The sequence below is a fragment of the Berghia stephanieae genome, chromosome 6 (assembly GCF_034508935.2).
Source record: "Berghia stephanieae isolate SIO BIC M18660-M18661 chromosome 6, UCSD_Bste_1.3, whole genome shotgun sequence".
NCBI lineage: Eukaryota > Metazoa > Mollusca > Gastropoda > Nudibranchia > Aeolidiidae > Berghia > Berghia stephanieae.
Window position 1 is genome coordinate 31,945,365 of NC_088365.1, and position 17,494 is coordinate 31,962,858.

Genomic DNA, 17,494 nt, shown 5'->3' on the forward strand with positions numbered 1-17,494 from the left:
CCAACAGCAACATTTAACATTTATCATTTAACATGACGCCTGTGAGGCGATATTATATTTTTTTCGGACAGAAACAACGCTGTTAACGGCGGGATACTAATTTTACAGCTGAGTACAGTGAGAGAATGTGAGTAAAGAGCCTTTACCTAAAGCGAGTGTCATACCACAAGACCACATAGCCGCACAATATTAAGTGATTTTTTAAAAATATCCCGATATTAACATTAGAAGGAGTCCTTAAGACCATAAGATGCCCATGGATCCGGAGTTCATCTCGATTTCTATCTCAAATTACTTTCGGCCAGATCTCATAGACCTCTCATAGTGGACAGAGGGAAGGGGGGGGGGGGGGCGCAGAAGAGAAAAAAAAAAGGCCGATCGACTGTACCCGGGATCAATCTCGGCCCCTTTGCTTGTGAAGCGAGTGTTCTACCAAATGAGTTATCAGGATTCCCTCATTCCTGTGTTCTAATGACAATAAAAGAATCGAAGTGGATTGAAATTCCGAGAAATATTTTTTAATGCATTATTTTTTTTTTTAATGACACATTGTTGATGGGATATTCTAAGTATATGGTTTTCTTTTGATGAGTAGCTGTTTATATACTTGCTTATTGATATGGACATGGACAATCTACCATTTAAAAAAAAAAATTTTGTAGACTGCAAAATGCTCATATTATTGTCAAAGTACATGCCGGTCAAAGAGTAGTCAGGGCCATTTGAACTACTAGACCCTACGTGCGCATATCAAATAATGTCGAAGTAATATGATAGATATATGATAATAATAATATTATTATGCATTTTTGTACCTTTGCTGCAAGTCGCCATTTTGTTTCCTTCTTAATTTAATCATTAATCCTCGTTCACTGAATCTAATGTGTGACCAACCATCTCAACGCGGTAGGTATTATAATATCAGAATGGACTCTTGAACATAATGCTTCAACTTTAAGAAAAAAATTCATTCAAAGTACAAATATTATATATATATATATATATATATATATATATATATATATATATATATATATATATATATATATATATATTATATTGAGCAAGTTTTGGATTATAATTAACGTACACGCCGATTAATTGTACCTTATCAAATAAAGGAATGTAGGTTTATTCGGAATTAACGAGGCCCTCTGTATTCTGTACGATTTTTAAATATATAGTTCGATTTGGCAGAGCATTGTTGCTTTTTTACTTATCGCATGGGCAGGGAATGCTAGAAATGTGAGGTAGAAAGATTGATTAAGTTGTGAAAAGGCACTAAAACATGCAGACTTTACTTACGGTACATATTGTAATGATTCTCTGGTGAGTGTTTGGTGTGCTTTTAAACATTTCAGCCGATAATATGAGTTACTAATAAAGGTCTGGTTAAGTTTTATTTTAAATTTTACAACAAATAAAACATAATAACAATATTCCATATAAAAGAACCTGAAAAAAAGTTGGCGGGTGAGGGAGATACTTCGCTGTTGACTTATTATATATATAGTTAGGATTATTTATTGCATTGACGCTGAACTGAAATTGCGTTTGCAAACATTTAAGGTGTTCCCCAAACTTGACACCTATCATATTACTGTAAGGAAAACAACAAACTCCTCGAGAAAATCAAGATCATTCTTAGTTTAATTAATTTTATTTTACTTTGATCGTACCTGATGTTATGTCTCGTTTACAATTTAGAAGAGTTAACTTATAAGGGAAAATGGCTTACATATTAGACCAAAATACGGATCCAGAAACATGTTTCGTCAATAAAAAAATAATGATATATATGTAAAAATATTAACAGAATGAGACGGGATAAAATAAAAAAAACACATTCTAATATGTCATATCATAACTTGTTTGAAATTAAAACCATTACCCCCCTGAGAAAAAATGAGGTAGTCAGCAATCGCCATTCCTGTTTTTGTACGTCACTTCCTAGTCGCCATCAACTCGACCTTCTTCTTTATGTGTGTGTGTGTTACTGTCTGGTTCCACAATGGACAATCATGAGGAAATTTTAGATGCACTGACCGGTAAGAATTTGTCTGAACAAGATTTATTAGTAAATAATCTACATATTAAGCGATGGAAATGTATATAATATCTTGTCATTTTTGAATTCACAGCATTTGGCAAGAATCCAAATCCTCAAGAGATCCCCTCAGTTCTGGAGCAATATTTGAACTCCGTAGCTAAAAATGGAGAAACACTGTAAGTTCAAAATCCCTTTTAGCTTTTATTATGTTAGTCCTGGCGTTCTGACAATTGACTGATGGATGTGAAGTCCTTTCTATGTTGACAAGCCACCAATATAATATAGCAATTTATATAGACCGTCAATCTTGCGAGAAAGTGAAAGGAGGGCGTCCAGTCGTAGTCAAGTCGCAATTCGTGTGTGTGCTGTTCAGTTCAGTCAGCAGTCAGTGACAGTGTGTGTAAACAAATCATTTTTTATTTATATTAAATCATTGTTTTTGAAGTTAAGCCGATAATTACATCACAACAAGTTAAGCTTTGGAAGATGATTTTTTTTTTTAAACACTGGGTCTAGCTAGCCTACCACCTGAGTTTTTTAAGTAGAAAGTGAAAGTTAAGTTAGCGCCTCTCTACTCTCCTAGTCAGTATGTCAGTAGTCAGTAGTCAATAGAATTAGATCTTTTACTTTCGAAATGAAAATCGTCAGACACTCTCTCCTGTCTACTGCGTATCATACTCATGCTCATAATTTATGATTAATGGCATTAATTAGGGATAATGTGATAAAATTTAAATTTAAATGGAATTTGAAAGGGGAAAAAAGTCTTGTCGTTATTGCAGTTGTTGTTTGTAGTAGTTGTTTGAGTTATAGTTAAAGTGCCAGTGTGCTTGAACTGAATTAATGTTTAATTTAACGAGGAAAGGGGTAGTGTGGTATAGGCTCTAGTTTCTAGTCGTATCAAGTTTGATTTTGATATACAAAAAAGAATGAGAATAGTTTTTGATTTATATTTATAGTAATAAAAAAAAAACAACAACAAAAAACATCCAGCTTTTACATACTTGATATGCATACTTCATCTCTCCTCCCCTCTCTATACTTTCTTCTCTCCCTTTTCCCAGTGACGATAATCTTCCGTGGAATTCCGATATTTTGTGATTTTCTTTGAAATGTTCCACTGTTTTTGCAATGTCAAACATTTTTCTATGAAAAGCTCCTCACGCTCCACGATAGATGGATGAAAAAATCACCATCAAGTCTTGTGTCAAATTTTGACACCTGTGCTCAGTTGCATAAATTCTGGTGACTCTCGCATTTTATGACGTCAGCCTAGACAGGGTGGCACAAGATGTCAAAAGTGACACAAGGCAAGTGGCCTCCGTGGATGGATAGATGTTAGGTAGGGTTTGGAAAAAAAATGATAGAAAATCAATTCACATCTGGCTCTCTCTCTCTCTCTCTCTCTCTCTCTCTCTCTCTCTCTCTCTCTCTCTCTCTCTCTCTCTCTCTCTCTCTCTCTCTCTCTCTCTCATATATATATATATATATATATATATATATATATAATATATATATATATATTATATAATATATATATATATATATATATATATATATATATATATATATTATATATATATATATATCTATATATATATTATATATATATATTATATATTATATATATATATATATTCTATCTATCTTCTCTCCCATTTATATCAAAATATTATTCATATATATATATATATATATATATATATATATATATAATATAATAATATATATTATATATCCCTCTCTCTCCTCCATCTCTCTCTCTCCCTCCCTCCCCCCCCCCTCTCTCTCTCTCTCTCTCTTTCTCTCTCTCTCTCTACTCTCTTCTATCCTCATTTTATATTTTTAGAAGTCATCTTGTCATAGAAAGATAAAATATTTATTACAATTCAATAACCAAGGGTGATCGACTGGAAAGCAATTGTTCAAATTATTTTTAATTTACTATTTTTCCTTTGTGTAGATAGACTGTTTTGCAAGTTGTTAGATGTTCATGAGTCTAATGTATAAACTGCATAACCACTAGGTTGCAGTAACATAGCCTTTGGGCCAAAAAATTATCATCTCTTGATGTGGATAGCAGTTTAATTAATATTGTGAGACTTTAAAATTGTTTTTGGGAAAGGACAATTCATTAGATATTTACAAAAGAAGTATATTATATAATGTTATGTAACTATAATATTGTATATGTAATTTTTGCCTTTCGGATTTGTTTGCCCGATGAGCCAATACATCTTCCTCCTTTCTGACAAATTGCCATTATCATCACTGCTTTCCTCCTTGTCTTTCTAAGAAGAGACCATTGCGCGACTGGTAGGCTCAAGTATATTTACTTTTTTTAAGATGGTGAGAATTTGGAACTAAAATTGATTTCAATGTATTTCTAGTGAATCTTTGACCTCTTAATTATAGCAGGCCTGTATATCTTCCGACAATTGTCAGATTTCCAACAGTACGATTTTGCTAGATAAATTCTGTTAAGTGCAGACATTAAAAAAAGATGAGAATTAAAGTAAAAATAAAATTTGTAACGTCAAAAGAAGAACCAACAAAAATAAAATAAAAGAGTTTTATTTCGTGCCTGGAAAAAAAAAAATGTTTATTCCGTTTCGAGCGCCGACTTAAAGAAAAGACACAAACTAGTCAGTTAATTCCATCTTGTCAATTATCACCACCTACACACTCCACTGGGCATGGCACCACCCACACGCGTTCACTGCTATTGCTTACTTTGCTGCCCATGTACTGTCGGTTGCTGATTCCTAGCTGACAGCGTGCATGTGTTTTGGACCGGGCCATTTCTGCTACTGACACAAACATTTTTCTGGTTGGCAATCTCCGTTCCTACACTTTCTCTGTATCTGGTTATATTATAATGAGTTTGGAAGGGGGGGGGGGGGGGGGGGGAGGAATGACATGATTTGACTAGTCAATTACATGTCATCTCTGTGTTTGTTAATCCATATTTTTTGTCCTGTTGGTCTATTTTCGCGAATTCAAAAAGTTCAGAAACTTTTTTCACCAGCCATTTACAGGCCTGTAATAGGTACTTTGGTAAACGTCCATTTGGCACTCCAGCAGTGAGCTGATAATTTTTTATGGTCTTAGTGGCTGTAACCTGATTTTTAGGACTTTTGAGTGATGAGACTCATAAAAAATTCCATAGATTTTTTGTTTATGGATGGATTTTAATGATTTATGTCGTATTTTCTTCAGGAGGAATTATCCTATCATTTGGCGCTGTTTATGTTTAAATCAATGCCAATTTAGTATCTCTTTTGATCATGGATAAAATAGGATATTAATTAGCTTTGGATAATTAAAAAATTAGAAATTGGTAAGTCAAAATTCCTGTTACGGCAGGTAATTTAACATATTGACTTTTTAATAAAATCAAATTCATGACAAAGTTATAACCCACATCCCTGATCTCATTCCAGCAAAATCCAAACTCAAATGTCAGCGGCCATTTTATGTCAGTTTTGAAATCCAAATGGTGGTCACTACTGGAAATGGCGGGTGGTTGGATGGGAGCATCACCCTTGAATCGTATACCTATGATGTTCGCATGGGTGTACGATCCGATAGTGATGTCGTTTCTTCTTCTCTTTACTAGCCTATCCTGCTTCTTTGGTTTGTGATTGTATTTTTGACAGGGGATATTTTTTTTTCTGTAAATCTTCTGCCTGTTTGTTCTTGGTTATTTATAATTTAGCTTATGATATCTTTAGGTTATGATTTTGATTTACATTTGTACTATCTTTGTTAGATTGCTTGTTTTTTTGTTTCAGCGATCTCTCATATAACCTCAATTGTGTTGGAAGAGACCTAAAGCAACAAATAAAGCAACTACTGGAAATGCAATAGTTTCAGGTCACAAAGTCCGTCCATAAATAACCAAGGCAAATAGGAGTACATTTTTCAGCTTTGAAAATAATATAACTTTTCAACACCTAATCTGATATTCAAAATTTTGGAACATTTAGAATCCTGTTGAAAAGCGCTTTATAATGATAAATGATTCATTGAGCGGGCCGTATTGAGTTCTATCCAATTTGAATTTTTTACCGAAGTACCTATTAATAATGTAATGTGCTGTTCATATAGTATTTATATATATATATATCGTAGATAATTGTTTAATCAACCAAAATCCCAGGTTTAATGTGGACATCAGAGAATTTGTTCCTTCAATCCACTCTGTCATCAGCACTCTTAAAAAATCTGCATCTTTTATGCAACTTTATTCCATCATAGAAATTCCACCGGTTAACTCCTGGTACCTACCCCCCAAGTTAAACATCAGTCCCCCCCCCCCCCCCCCCTCTCCTCCTCTCCTCTCTCCTCTCTCTCTCTCTCCTCTCTCTCTCCTCTCTCCTCTCTCTCTCTCTCTCTCTCTCTCTCTCTCTCTCTCTCTCTCTCTCTCTCTCTCTCTCTCTCCTCTCTCTCCTCTCTCTCTCCTTCTCTCCTCCCCCCCCCCCCCCCCCCCCTTTTTTTTTTTGGACATATGAGTGCTCTTGCCCTAGTTTTCTGTTTTTCATCATGCTTTAAATTTTTTCTCATGGTCACTTGTTTTGATATCTTAATGGGTTTGTCTATATTATTTGTTCCGATTTTTAAGGAATTACAAAGTGTTTCACATTTATGGTCTGGTGTCTGGTTACTTTGGGTTTCAGCTCGTCTAAAGGAAATTATATATGTTATTAATATTTATATATTTGTTTTTAGCTTCCCCTGGTCCCAGTTAAAACCCTTGATTCTCAGAAAGATGGAGCTGGTCATCTTGGAATTACGAAGGAATCTTGCTTCAGAAAATATTCCGACTAGACCTAATGTAGAAAATGTCCGATTTGATGTTATTCATGCTCGTATCATTGACTCGCTTCATAAATTTAATGGGTGAGTTTTTGCATTTTTTAAAAATGTCATTTTTTAATTCTTTCTCTATTTTGATTCCCATTTTATTTTAGATACCTAGTTGGGGTTTTTTTTAATCACTCCAAATTTTTTTAATATTTCATTGTCGTTTCCAGTGATTAATTAAAGGGGGAAAAATTGAAATCTTGAAACCTTGAAATCAGATAGTTTTGGTGATTTTATCTCAAATTTATAAATTCAATTTTTTTTCACTCCTTTTCCTCAGTGCTCCCTTCACAATTCAGAGACTATGTGAACTGCTTATTGATCCAAAAAGACATTATAAAAGAAGTGATAAATTCATGAGAGGATTAGAAAAGGTATTGTTATATTATAAGTTAGATATTGATACGAAGGCGACAACCCATTTATGATAGACATGAATCAATCAAGCCCTAGAATTTCCCTCTGATTAGATAATATGCTTGACTTTTAATGAAAAAAAAAACAAAACAAGAAAAGAACCCTGAATTTCTGACTGTTTTCTTAATTATTATTATTCAAAATTTTTTTGGGGGGATATGATTTATTTAGTTACCATACTTTTAAATAAACAATGGAACTGTGACAGTTACACATTGCTAAATGGTTTACACAAATTGTAAATTTATTTTTAGCTTTTTTCACATTTTGATATTTAACTTCGTGGCAAGTTTGAAATGGAATTGTATTTTTAAAACCATATTTTTGTTTCATGCTTTCTGAGTACTACTATGATTCTTTGTCATAACTAGGTAGTCAATACTGATCTTCTGTTGTTACAAAGGCACAAAAATGACGTCTTACAATAGATCAATCCATTTTGAAAACAAAATTAGGGTAGTAGGTTCATTTATAAAAAGAGAAGGAAATAAATTGACTAGGTAGTATAAAAGCTCATTTTTTACAAGCCTAATCAGACAGAATTAATTTTCGATCAGAAACTGGAAAAAAAAAGATTTTTTTTGTTTTTGTTTTGCTTTTTTCTCTCACAAGGTAGATGATAATATATCAAAATCTGACCAATTTTGACTGCTCATTACAGACCATGAGTATAATACTTCCTTCAAATGAAAGATAAATTTGAGCTGTATTATTTGAAAACAATTTTAAAAGAGATATTTCACGAATTAGAATGTTACTAGGGTTTCTAAAAACACTCAAAACTGGGTGGAAATAAAAAGGCATGGAATAAGCAAAATTTGTATATATTAAAAAAAAATTTAAGTACATTGAGAATATTCTTCATTAGAAGGATGTTTTCAAGATATTTCACTAGATTGTAGATTGTCTCACAAGAACTTTTTAAATTTGGCCAATTTTCCAATTAGAATGCAACCTGTACTGTTTTGTTGTCAGCAACGTAGTCAACCATTTTGAAGTGATCACCATCTTGTTTTAGATTAAAAACTGGAAACTGGATGGGACTACGATTGAGGTAGAGAAGTTTTGAGATTGAATTTTTTTGATATTGTACCCAAATTAATCCATTTCAAAACTTATCCTCATACCTTGAAGGCTGTACAAAACAAGTTGGAATTTCAGACCATCAGGGCTGTACAACCACAGCTGGTAGCTGAGTTTTAGTTTTGTTTTGACACGTGTAATTAAGTAATTCCAAGTCGTTGCACAAATATTATGCAATGTAGATTAGAGATGATTTTTTTTTTTAATGGTAATCTGTCGTAGTATATATTAAAAAGATTGATAAAGTCAAATCTAAAACCAAAAAGTTAAAAATTATTCAAATTTAATTTTTGAATACATAAAGACAATGAATTTTAAAATCCACAAAGAAACGCGTCTTTTCAAGCCGACCTAGAAGAATGATTTATTATTTGCTTTGCGGGAGTGTCAATGATTTGAAAACTGATTGGTGATTTTTTGAAGATTAGCTGGTTGCAAGTCGTAAACCAGCCAAAATCATTATGATCACATGACATCAACTCTCATTATGATAAATTTTAAAAAAGTAAGTAATTTGTTTGCTGTAAAAGAATTAGGCTTTTGATTTATCGTAACTTTAAAAAATAATTTTAAAGAGAGAGATGACTTTGTTAATTCTAATCAATTTTCATCATCAACCTGTCGATTGCCATATTTTGCTCAGTATTGACTACCTAATAGCTTTGACAGAATTTGACAAAAGGCTCCATAGAAATGCTTTTATTAGATTCTGTGTGTGACATTTAACGGAATGTAAATCCCTTTATTTTTTTTAAGGTTTGCCAATATGGAGTTTCAATATTGTATTAAGTTCCTTAACTACAAGAAAGAGATTTACCCAACATATTGATTGTTGGTTTAGCTGTTTTCAGTTTAGCTGTTTTTCAGTGTATTTCCCCAATGAGGAAATTTTGATCGTTTTGGGTAACATGTCCCATGCACCAGCTGTAGTGCTGCACCTAAAGTGTAGAGGGTTGAATTACTGAAAGAAAATTGAATGCCAGAAATAGGACTCCAACTTGCTTAGAGTACCGATCTGTAATTTCTCTTCCCTCAATTTTAATAAGAAATAATAATGTGATGGTGTTAATCAAGTTTAGGTCTTATTTTTTTTTGTAGAACCTTGAATCATTTATTTCTGTACCATCCCCAGAATGTACTCGTCGTAAGCACAGTTGACCCATTTGGAAGGTGAGAAACAAGCTTAAATGGTCAATCTGTCATTGGTTTATGATGGCAAAATTTAAAGTGTTCAGTATCTATTATTTCATTCAATTATATTTGATTTGTTTTGTATAGAATTCAGAATGAGAGAATATTATTGATGCTGCACTCAGACTTATTTTAATTTAGACATTTTAATTTATTTTCCGACGGTTAATCAAATATGTATTGCCCTGACTATGAAGGAATTGTTCAGTGTTAAGGACATATGGGCTTCCCCACAATTTAAAAATGTTTTCCCAAAGTTACTTTGACAGGACTTTTTACTATTTTTTTTCCCCAGAGATTGAAAAGCTTTATACAAAACAAGTGCTGATCAAAACTTGTCATGAGCATTTATAAAAAGTGAGAAGAAGAGAGTAAATTTTGGGTTCTCCAACTTGTTCTTAAATTTGTCCAATTGAATTGGTAAATATGCTTAAACAAGACAGAACATAAAACTTTCAATTATCTCTGTCATCGAGATAAGTTTTTCATTGTATTTCATTGTCATCTTTAGAAAAGTGGTATCAGAGTTGGGCAGTAAACCTGTGTTGAATGGCATCCTGGACATCAATGGATCCTATCCACCTAGAGACACAGCCCTCAGTGTTCCTCTTCCCCCTGTTCCTGGCTGGGTTAATACAGCAGCAGCCAACAGGACCATGGCAACAGGAGCATCTGCTGTTGATGCCATCAACAAGACAGGCAGTGGGAATAGTCTAGATGTGAGTCACAACAAACTAGTATTTATTTTAGAAAGGTAAAAACTTTTTTTTACTCATTTATTTTGTAGTACATAAAAATAACAATCACTAGCTTGTTTTGTTCTCTTGTCCGAGACAAAACAAATTAGTTATGATCCAATTGAATCAGTAATGACCAGACTCTTGTGTGGTAGTGTTTCTTTATCGCAATGAATCCATTATTCTCACAGGCACTTGGTAAGGATTCCGATGGTATGGTCTCCAACAGTCTGGCTGTATCTGGTACACAAGTCTTTTCTGACCAGGGGGATCCTCTGGCTGTGCAGTCTGAGGAGGTGGTTGAGGAGACAGTGGTGAGTATTAGAAGTAAAGAGGAAAAAAAGAGAGGATGGGAAATACACTATTATAGCTCTTCTCCATTTTAAATGTCATGTTTCATGTAAAAAAAATGATGGAAGAGTACATCTGAGACACAGGACAAGATATGCATCCTGGTAGGTGCTCGCATATTTTTTTTCTGAGACAATCTTTACATGTGGGGGACCTCTGAATTTAATTGTTCTCTCCAATATGTCAAGTAAAATGCAAAATGTACATACCAGGTTGGCATTTGATCGGAGAAATAAATCAGTGGTCAAATTTTAAGAAAGAAAAAGAAAAACATTATAAAAATCTGAAACTAGCAATCTATGAGAGAAGCATACAGCTTGATACTTAACCTTGTCTAAATATTAAATAGAAGGTCAACAACTGTACCATCTAACATTTTGGTTCAGCTCATTATCATCATCAGGCTTATTACAGTATTATTATTCACACCTGCTATCAACATGACAGCATCATCACTACTACCACCACCAATCTCATTATCATCTTCTCTACCACAACTTTTACAGCATCCTCATTGCCATCACCCAATATCCTTTTCATAATTACCACCACTAACTAAAATCTGATTTCTACATTTGAAGCATACCACGATTATCATCACTACCACCTAGGATGTCATTAGGGATGAGGCTGAAAGGCTGAAGATTCATGGCTCTATCACTTTTTTTTTTAGAGTTTCAATCTATCAAAATGTATGATTTATTCAAAGATGCCAAAAACTCAGGTCTCATCGGAAAAAATTCCGGTCTGGAGCAAAATATTCCGGGTTACAGGAAATTCGGTCAAATTCCAGTGAGGTCTTATTCTTATGGGTGCAAGGAAAGGCCCCACCATCCACAGTCCCACCACTGCATCATCTTTACTGCCTCAACAACCACCACATTATCATAATCACTATCACTATCACCATTACTACAACCACTACCACCTATGCTGGAACAACCACCACATCATCTACCACCAATACTTACTATACCACTACCACCATTGTCACACTACCGTTACCACTACAACCATCACCACCCATCATCAACCATGTATTATTATTGATGACAATTTGTATTTTTTAGATTTTTTGATGAGCCCTTTGTGCCGTCACTGACTGCCACCACCATATATTATAATCTTACCACAATGACCATAACAACATCACTTGCACTCCTTTCAAATCATCAATACTACTACCACCACCAATGCATCATCATTATCACTAGTATCATCATCATCATCATTATTTCTACCTTGTCATTAAAGAGTAAAAATGAAATTTGTATTGGGTGGAGACAGGTTGATGTTTCAGAGATAAGTCACGATCTCTTGAATCTTGATTTCTCTGGACACCATACGCTAGGCAGGGTTCGATTTGCTCTACTCTTGACATCAGTTCTGTATCTCCAGTGCAGCTGGCTGTTAAGCACAATGTGATCTCATTGTGAAAATATTTCGTTTTGCAGAAAGAGAGACTAATTGAATGACCAAAAAAGAAAAAGCAATACTCTAATGTTGGATAAATTATATTGGTTTTTATCTACCCATCAGGTAACCATGGATACTGGTGAGGTTAGCTCTGTGGTGACAGACGGAGGGGAGTCCTTGGCTGACAGGGATATGGAAGGAGAACTGGGAGATGACAGGGATGCTTCCTCATTTTCATCATCTTCTTCTTCATCCTCAGAGGAACTCTCTACCTCATCTGATTCCAGTAAGATAACAATCTGATCTTTTTTTCTTTTCTTCTTTATTCTTTAACAGAAATGTTTTTGCCACTTCAACTTGTAAATTTCTATTCAATTATTATGGTTGCTGTTTACAACATTTTCAGCCCTTGCCCTGCTTTTTTTATTTTCTACTCCTATTTGTTTATTAGTGATAAGTTTGATGTAGCCATACCTGCCAAGTACCCCTGCTAAAATTGGATTTTACTCTTAATTTTTCTTTCAATGAGAGCACTTCATTGGAAACCGAGTAACTCTATTAAAAATTTTTTTTTTCTGTTTTCTGGAATACTGTTATGAAATATTTAAAAAGAGTATTTGATTGATCATATTATACCCCTCACAATATCATCAAAAGTGTACTGTAGGAGGTGCTTTTTACATAAGAGGGAAGAAACTGGCGTATAACCTTTTAAGTTTACCTCTTTTGTTTTTCACAGACTCCTTTTATTTTAGGTTGACCCCTATTTTTTTTCGGTTTGAGTTGGCAGGTATGTGTAGCTCATCTGAATCTAGTTTTGACTTTCAGATGATGACAAAACTTTTAAATATCATGAATTGGATATGAAAAACTTCATTTCATATCAATTAAGTACAAATAAGAATTCAAAGCGATGACAGTTTTAAAAGACCACTGTCAATTTAGACTTGAATAGGAAGAAAGTGTTTTGCAACAATGTAGTTCTTGCACTTGCACCATTCAAATTGCAATGAACTCATGCATTTAAGGACCACTCACTATATACTAATATTGAGTTACCAACAAATTGAGTTGAGAACACTTTGCCTTTTATTAAATAGGTTTGGAATCATTAGATATTTTTTTATTCTTAAAAATGATAAGTGATCTTATTGTTGACAAAAATATGTATGAAATAAATTAAATATTAATAATAACATTTTGTGAACATATTAATTAAAGAAAATGTATTTGCTATGCAAATACTGTATGAAGAACCTTTGATGTCGTTATACTCCACCCACCCCCTCCCCTCCTAATTGCTAATGTCTATTGTCATTTCTTTACCAGTTGAGAACAACTTGAGATGCTCCACTTCACCTTTGGGTATGATGCCCACTTTGAATGAAAATTCAACAGCCGTGGAAGAGAACAGACCATGGGCAGCTTTTGCTCAAGACATGAAACAGCAGCAAGATGACCTGGGCACTGGCTCTATCTCTTTATCCTCCTCTTCCAACCAACCTGTGGTGGAAGAGAATCAGTCAGGGGTATCATCTTCATCACCACATAACACTGTAACAGCAGATGCATCTTCTTCTTCATCACTGTTCTCATCCTCTTCATCATCGTCTGAATCATCAGAGACACAACCCTCTTTATCCTCTACTTCTTCAACAGTTTCTCCCAAGGTCGAGGGAGAACAAGAGGAAGAAAATCATATTTCTTGTATAACCAATCAACAAACAACAACCACTTCCTCCTCTGATCAGTCAAATTGGCAGCAGGCGTCTTCTGACGAGTCACACACTGCTGACAATAATCAAAGTTTTGGGTTTGACCCCACTACCTCCTCTGAAGTCACTGATGTGATAAAAGCAACTACAGCAACAACTACTGATAAACTGATTTCTTCGTCTACTAGTTCACTTATACCCACCACCACAACCACCACAGACAACAGCAGTAATACTACCTCCTCAGACGTCCACACCTCATCATCAGTGAGTACTAGTAACAGTGCAGTAGTTCCTCAACCTCCCACTTACGCCCAGGTTGTTGCTTCTTCCACCACAGACAAAATGTCGTCATCTTCATTATCCCCAACATCAATTCAGCACATTTCTCCTTATGACTCGACCATAGAGCCTGTCCCAGCATGCGACAGTGTGGCAGGTCTTGAAAGACTTGTTGGCTCTGTGGAACAATCTTTGTCATCCTCTCTATCATCAGCCTCGTCATCATCCTCATCCTCCACGACTTTTTGTCCATCATCATCATCTTCATCATCATCTATGACAACCACCACCAGCCAAAATAATTCCTCTGTAGTAACCACCTCTTCCCTTCCGGAATCCTCTCAGGCATCAATGGATTCCAGTTGTCATACCTCCCTGTCATCCTCCCAAAGTTCTTGTCCTGTAGAGGATGGAGAGCCTGTCACCAAGCGTCTACGTCTGTCACTAGATGAAGATAGCACGGAGAAAGATTGCATTTCCACATCTAGTGACTCATGTAGTGACCAGAGCCAGCGTTCAACGGAGGAGCAGCAGCAGCGAGAAGGAGAAGATTCAGGCCCAGTTGATTCCTCTTCTATTGAAGCTGGGTTTCAATTGAGGGAAAGGTCAGAAGAGGATATTCAAATGGAAGTAGGGGAGGGAGATGTAACAACTGGTTCAGCATCCGCTGAGGATGAGGAAAATAAGGAGGATTGTGTTGAAATGGACTTGGCAGGCGGTAGTATTGATGATGACAACCATATCAATAGGTCTGATGATGTTAGTGATATGGATCCAAAAGATGACAATTCTAATACTGAGATGTCTACTGTGTCAACAACAGAAAGTGATAACAAAAATCCTTCCCCACAAATAGAAGATACAGAGTAAAACTTTTCTTTCCTTTATCTCTTTTTCTTTTTCATCTTCTTTTTTTTTTTTTAAGCAGTGACTGATTGCTGAGTAAAAATTTGTATAGTGTAAATTGATTTTATTTTTAAGAGGAAGGAAAGAAATTATGTTTATATTATAAATTAAAAATAATTTTTTTGGGTACAAAAAAAAGTCTCATTATGATTAATTGACATAAAATTTGTATAAAAAGACACGTGATCATAGAGTCTTCAATGGACAATGTTCTTGTGTTTATTTTTTTAAACTGAGCAAAGGAAAGAGAAAAGATTAGTTTTTATTTATATTCATACTATTTTTGTAGCTACACTGAAACAATATTACTTTATTTTTAGAGTGTTGAATGTTGTTTGGCATTTCTTTATGTGATAAAGGAAAATATTAATGATTCTGTTAATGTTTTCCATCATCAGGAAATATTCAATTGAAATTTCTAATTTTCGTGATATTTTTAAAAGAATTATTTAAAGTAAGATTAAAAGAGAAAAGTAAGAGATAATGCTTCTAAAGCTAATGAGCAGTAAATGTATGTTTCTTTTGATAGGCAGCAGGACTAGTCTTCATATTCCAATAATAATCTTGATTCACGATTGTCATGTTGTCATGGTCTCAATGTCACGATGTATTTTTATTATATTCAATGATTAGGTATCTTAACTGGACTAGACTTTTTAGGATTTCCTAATACTTATAATAAATGACCTTTGACCTCCCATGGTGGGCAGGAGGTCACTTGCTGTGTCTTCTATCCCCTTATACCTGTTTGAAGAGTTGCTTTCTGTCTTTGTCTTGGAATGGGATCGCTTGATTTTGTCCTGGCCCTTGCTAGAGTCCTTGGCTGAGGGGAAACAAGTTAAATGTTTAGTATTAGTTTTGGGAGATGATTTTTTCTTCCTTGTAAGTCATCTCTGTTATATTTTGTTACTTATGTTTTCTGTTTTGGATATATTCTGTAAACATTTGAGTGTATTCCTCTTGGTGGGATACTGTGCTGGTGTCTTGATGAGACTTTTTGGTGATCTCAAACATTGATAGTACTTCTGGAGTCTACTTCTGTTCCCCGTTTGAGCGAGTCCTCTTTATCTTACTTTTTTTTGAGTGACTTTATATGTGATTCTAGGATTTTTGGACGATCCCATTTTCTTCCTTTTAGCTGGCATTGATATGACGTAAACGTGTCGCAAGCGCCCTAAAGCCCTTAAAACAACAAATAATTATAATTGAAGCCACAACATAAAATATTTTGACAGGCTTCCTTTTTTTAAAAGTTCTAATGACCAGTTTCTTTTTTTAAAATTTTTTTTAGAACAAGTTGGAAAAGGTGGATGGCGATTCTTAGCCTTCTCTCATGGATTGTGGGTATCAACTCCCAATTACTGTTATTGATTGTCTTTTCTTTCTCCCAATATTCGTTGGTTTATTCTATGTGGCTATCTTTGTTCAGGAATGAGTTCATTTACTTTTTCACAGGTCCTTGCTTGAATATTTCTGCAAGAGGGAGCCATTTAGATGCACGTTTCGGTGGGAGATTATATCCGTTGTTTTTTTTTTTTGGGGTAAAACATGTTTTTTTGTAAATAGATATTTTATATTTATATTGATAATCGTTGGTTTTTGAAATGTGTTTTGTAAACTATTGAGCGCATTTAGTTTTTGAAATGTATTTTGTAACCATTTTAGCGCATCCTTTTTTACAGGGGTTCTGCGCTTGTGTCTGAGGGGGACTTTTAAATATTCTCAGACTATACATGTTCTTGGAACTGTTTGAACAAGTCTTCCTTGTCTTACTTTTTGTTAGGTGCTTCTAAGCATAGATTCCTCTTGGACTATTTCCTCTGCCTTTATTGGCATTAGTGTTGCAAGAGCCATAAAACCTCTGAAAACAAACCGGATCAAAATAGGTTTTAAAATAAATATGAAGGTAGGCGTCTGTTCTCCTGTAAGTAAATGAAGTCTAGTTACTTTATGTCATGTCCAGTGAGATGGAATGCTCTGCTTTTTCAATGACGCAACACATTTATTCTCATTCAGTTTATATTTAATTTCTCCTACATTCATGTTAGATTGTGTGGTGAAATGAATTCATTTATTACTTTTGTTGTAAGCATTTGAGACACATGAAATAAATGTTATTGATACCATTAAATGACATGCTCAGAATTTCTTTTGTTTGAAATGTTGTATGGAGAGATTTTTGTGATAAATGGAGGGGGGGGGGGGGCTGTGCTTGACCTCCCATCATGGATCAAGGACAATATAAACATCAAATGCCTTCAACAGGATTGGAATAATATTTAATCAGGGTCTCATCACGTTGGACACTATGTTGTGAATGGGCCCAAAGAGATCGTCCTGCGCGTTGCTTTTCACGCACATTTGATCGACCTGGGTGGGGATCCTGACCTCCCATACTGGGTGGGGATCCTGACCTCCCATAGCGGGCAGGGAGGTACATACTGTGTCTTCTATCCCCTTATATCTGTTTTCCAACTTGC

At 34.6% G+C, this 17,494-nt stretch overlaps 1 protein-coding gene across 4 annotated transcripts; it reads left to right on the forward strand.

The window, feature by feature from the left end:
- Positions 1-1,926: 1,926 nt before the first annotated feature.
- Positions 1,927-17,145, forward strand: LOC144974863 (uncharacterized). 4 transcript variants are annotated; one of them, XR_013645825.1, is made up of 10 exons: positions 1,939-2,048; positions 2,142-2,226; positions 6,782-6,952; positions 7,197-7,290; positions 9,549-9,586; positions 10,119-10,326; positions 10,536-10,658; positions 12,235-12,397; positions 13,441-16,609; positions 16,650-17,145. XR_013645825.1 is itself a non-coding variant. In XM_078918237.1 (9 exons), exons 1-9 carry the CDS (start codon positions 2,012-2,014, stop codon positions 14,976-14,978), a joined length of 2,457 nt encoding a protein of 818 aa, XP_078774363.1. In that variant the 5' UTR covers positions 1,927-2,011; the 3' UTR covers positions 14,979-17,145. The 4 variants fall into 4 exon arrangements, 2 of the variants coding, with proteins under 2 accessions (XP_078774363.1, XP_078774362.1); XR_013645824.1 differs by having other exon boundaries at positions 1,949-2,048; positions 10,500-10,658; XM_078918237.1 differs by having other exon boundaries at positions 1,927-2,048; positions 13,441-17,145.
- Positions 17,146-17,494: the final 349 nt, after the last annotated feature.